General features: G+C 43.0%; 1 protein-coding gene across 1 annotated transcript in view; it reads left to right on the forward strand.

Moving 5' to 3' along the window:
- The first annotated feature begins 4203 nt into the window (after positions 1-4203).
- The window catches only part of LOC134459609 (zinc finger protein 239-like), a 2539-nt gene continuing 2120 nt past the window's right edge, over positions 4204-4622 (forward strand). Inside the window, exons 1-2 of the mRNA XM_063211958.1 lie at positions 4204-4233; positions 4316-4613. Of these exons, the coding sequence (XP_063068028.1) occupies positions 4204-4233; positions 4316-4613 (328 nt within the window). The remainder of the gene's footprint in view (positions 4234-4315; positions 4614-4622) is intronic.

Here is a 4622-nt window from a genome sequence, read left to right on the forward strand (position 1 = left end):
GTGACAGAAAGGCTAGGTCCTTAAAGCTATGTAAAGACTGTCCTTGAAGATCTATATAAGACTACCAAAGAAGTAATTTGTCAAAACTACACTGACAACCAGTGTTTCTGGCCTTTTCAAGATGTGGGAATTCTATATAATGATTGTTGTTTTAATAGCATTTAATAGGCTTTTGATTGTGTGTAATAATAATAATAATAATATCCCAATAATAATAATAGTAGTCTAAAATATTTAAAGCACCTTTCAATAAAAGATACCCAAGGACAACGCTCAATAACAATAATTATAATAATAATATATATTTTTTATTTTTTTTTACCCTGTACCGTACCGAAAATGTACCGTACCGTGGGGTCTGTACCGAGGTATGTACCGAACCGTGACTTTTTTGTACCGACCCAGGCCTAGACTACTAGTAGGCCTAGCTGAGACCTGGGTCTTTGTTATGACTACTAGTAGCTGAGACCTGGGTCTTTGTTACTACAAACTAAAACCTGGGGTCCGTTTCACGATTCTTGTTGTTGCTAACCGTCTTAAGACAGTCTTAAGACCGTCTTACCGTTCCCTTGGATTTAGTGGTGAGCGTCGCTGTCGAGAGAGAGTTGAGTTGCTTTTCCGAAGGACTTTGCTAACGACGATCGCAAAGACGCTATCGAGATACGGACCCCAGATTCTTTGTCACGACTACTAGTAGCTGAAACCTGGCTCTTTGTTACCACCACCACCACCACCACTATTAGTGACTCATTACTTGTCCCTGTATCAGTAATTGTTTGCAGGAGGTGCACACAAACCCACATCTACACACAGTTTAAAATAAGAACTAGCGTGAGAAGAAAACATGGAGAACATAGAATATAATGTGCTGTATTGATGAGGGCTATCACCATTGCTGTTGTTGGTTCTTTGATTGGATCACTAATATATTATCAGTCATCATCTACGTATTTGTGCATCGTATGTGCATCTCTTAGAGTGAAGTCCAGTGGAAAATGGCTCTCCGCATGTCGACTGAGGAAGCGATCGAGGGGCTGCAGAACAAGCCCAATGTTGTGGTATGAGCACACACACATACACAGACGCACGCAAGCACGCACGCACGCACACACACACACTGAGTGAGGAGAGCCATGCAGGCACTGTGTATATAGTTGAAGGTCACAGCCATGCTCACTGCCAGTGTTGCCAGATTGGGCTGTTTCCCGCCCAATTGGGCTGCTTAGGATGGCCTTGTGCGGGTAAAAATGGCATTTAGCAGAAAAACCCGCCCAATTTTTGCCATAGAAATCAATAGAATTGGGCGGGATTTTGTGCTTCTAGGCGGGTTTTCAGCAGTTTTTGGGCTGGAAATCATCAGCCTCATCTGGCAACCCTGCTCACTGCTCTGTTAGTCTACTACGGGGTTTTGTCTTCAATCGCATGGCACAGAAATAGAAAATGCATGTTTTTGCAAACATGATGGGATCTTTTTAAAATTAATTGAAACATTACAGTATGTCACATAAGTGAGCACGACCCAGTGTATCTCCATTTTGTAGAATGTTGGGAAATTGACATTTTGTATTGGACATTCCATTGCATTGTATTGCAAAATGCTTTTTTTTATAGGTTTAAAAAGTATGCTCCTCAAATATTCGAATGGCAACAATTCACACAAAGGTGATAGGACCTCTGAACAGTCATTTCCAATAATAAAATGCAAAAGTAAGTCTGATTATCATCCACTTTCAAATCTCTTCGAGACTTGGAGTGCATCCCAATATGTGTCCTTGCCTCCTCCACTTGTGCTTGTCTCCTCGTCCCGCCTCCTGGCCCCTCCTCCGTGGAGAAAACGATAAAGTTTCCCAGCTGTTAGCCTCGCCAAAACAACTTTTGAGGGACTATTTTTCATTCACCATCCCAATTGCAAACGAGAAAAAGACTTTACAATTGAGCGTTTGCAAGATATTGAAATATAATGCTGTTGTCAGTGATGTCATCATGACGAGAAGCAAGTGGAGGAGGCAAGTGGAGGAGGCAAGGTCACATATTGGGATGCACCCTGTGTTTGCTTCCCAACAAAGTAGGAGGAGTTTTACCCGTATTTGCGGGAACTCAGAAAGTACTTTGCATTGCTCTTGACCTGACTGGTAGCAACGCTGAAGCTGTTGGGTCACTAGGAGGGCACGGCCTGGCTGTTGAAACCAGACCCTCCTTGCACACAAGCACATTCCTTTCACTGATGATAACGACACAGAGTTTAGTTTTATAATTCTATTTACAGCCTTTTACCACATTTGCAAGGGCCTGCCAGATTATGACATGAAAATTGTAGTCCTTTAACATTCAAACCATAGACATATGGGTCAATGATCAAGTCTCAATTGTTCTCATTTCAGCTGAAGAGATTATCAGTGCGACTGGTCGACTGCCGAAAAGCGCCTGGTCAGCAAGGAACAAACTACAGAAGCAACAAAGATGGAGGAAAAGCCGAAACTGGTAAGAGTTTTCAACGCACATGTTTAAACTCCCTCTCTCTCGCGTGCGCACACACACACACACACACACACACACACAATAAGGCAATCATCAAAATCCAAGAAATTAGTCTGGTCAGCGTGGGTTGGGGGGGGGGGGAGGCAGGCCTGGACTGGGAGAACAAAATGGCCCGGGCATTTTTGGCCCAGACCGGCCCCTCATAATCAGCGGAGCACATGCGATTACTTATTTGACCAAGCGGCCTATGCGAAAAGGCGCAATATTCATGCTTGAATCTCTCTTTCAGCTACCAGAAAACACCAGTAAACGTGTGCTGACTATACCAACTATTTATTTAAAATGAATCTTAGTTTGGGCAGTGGTTTAGAAATGCAATAGATGACCACACTCACAGCAAAAGTAATCTAGGCCTACTCTACTTCTCTCTCTAACTCAACCTCATCCTGGCCTGGTTTGACTAGATGAGAAGAGGGAGATAGATTATTTTTCTCAATGTATGCAGCACTTGCAAAATATTCAAATTAATATAGTATTCAGTGCATTGTTTGTCTAGTAATTTATACAATAAAGATGTTTGAAAGAAAATCATGAACTGCCTATCACCACAATGCTTTAGTGTGTCAAATATGTTAAGAAAGCATTAACATACTGAAGTTTCAAAATGAGCAGTGCTGAAAGTGGTAGGCTACATAAAATAGTCTACAGATAAAACTGTATCAAAAGCTTATTCAAAAGAAATTCTTCAATCATTTATCATTTCTAATTGTCCTGGATAAAATAACAGCTGAGAGAGATAGAGAGAGAGATGCTAGGTCTTTACCTACAGAATATGGTTTGATTGTGCTCCAAGAATTTAAAAAAAAATCCGTTTGCCAAACCTTTTCCACACGCGAGACGCGACAACCGTTACACGACATATGGACATTTTCACTGCGTGGTAAATGTGATTACGCAAACGATCGCTGAATATTTAGTGAGAGTAGGCATGAGTTTGACAGTCTTCGAAACGCATTTGGTACACGGAATGCTTTAGAACAACACCACTGGTGTTCCATTTAATGCTATGCATTTGGCACACTGCGGTGGCTACTATATTGTTAATATTATTCACGTCAGTGGTTTGGTGTATGGAATGTTTGTCTTCTCAAATGTCCGTGAGTCGTGCGACCGGTTCAAAGCACTCAAGCACACTTATAGTGGTGGGAATTAATGGCCTATTTAATATCAATGTGTAATACTGAAGTGAGAGTTGGGGAGAGGCATGGAGTATCCTAAAGTTTGAAAGACTTGACTCATACCTGTCAGGGCTCGTAGAGGCTACTACTGCCGCTTCACCTGCTGTCTCCTAGCGTGCTCCTTCACTTCCAACATGCAAAAGTTGTTGTCCCTCTCCTGCTGCTACAACACTACATGCGTGAACACACTATCTTGCCTCTGCTGCAAGTTTTTTTTTTTATCCCTTTTCCGCAAGCTTTTCCACGCCACCTTTTAGTGTTAGTCTCTCCATCGCTTGTGTCTCAAATTTGCGCGCGATGCATGGTAGGGGTGGGGCCGCAATGGATAGTTAAGTCCGACTCAGATGCACCAATGGGACACCCCCTCCCTCTAGCCCCTTTATGTGTGGGCTGATGTCATTGGAGGAGGGCCGAGGGCCGTCAGCACGAAATTGTGGGCCGCCGGTGAATTTTTTTTTAAAAACATTAATAACAAGAGGTTCCGGCAATGGCTGCCACGCGTATGGCTGTGCAGTTGGTGAGCTCCGCAAGCTAACAGTTTAAAATCCGCTTAAACTCGATGGAGATGGTGTAAAAATCAAAGTTTTTATGGTGTGTAGAGGCGGACAATGAGTGGAACACACAAACCCAAAAAGAATCCGAGTAGAATTAAAGTAAACCCAGGACAAGCTAAGTCGAATTCCAGCATGCTAGATGACGACCCGGACTCCATCACCACACTTCGGACTACCATGGAAGGAATCGGCAAACAGATCCAGGCTCTCCAAACTGACCTGAAAGCCGACCTACGAGCGTTTAAGGACGAGATTACAACACAGATGAAACGTGAGGTATCTGAGCTGAGAGCCGACATTGACCAAAAATTTGCGACCGTGTCCACTGAAATACAAGAACAAGGCGGGGTCA

Source organism: Engraulis encrasicolus, chromosome 12 (genome assembly GCF_034702125.1).
Source record: "Engraulis encrasicolus isolate BLACKSEA-1 chromosome 12, IST_EnEncr_1.0, whole genome shotgun sequence".
NCBI lineage: Eukaryota > Metazoa > Chordata > Actinopteri > Clupeiformes > Engraulidae > Engraulis > Engraulis encrasicolus.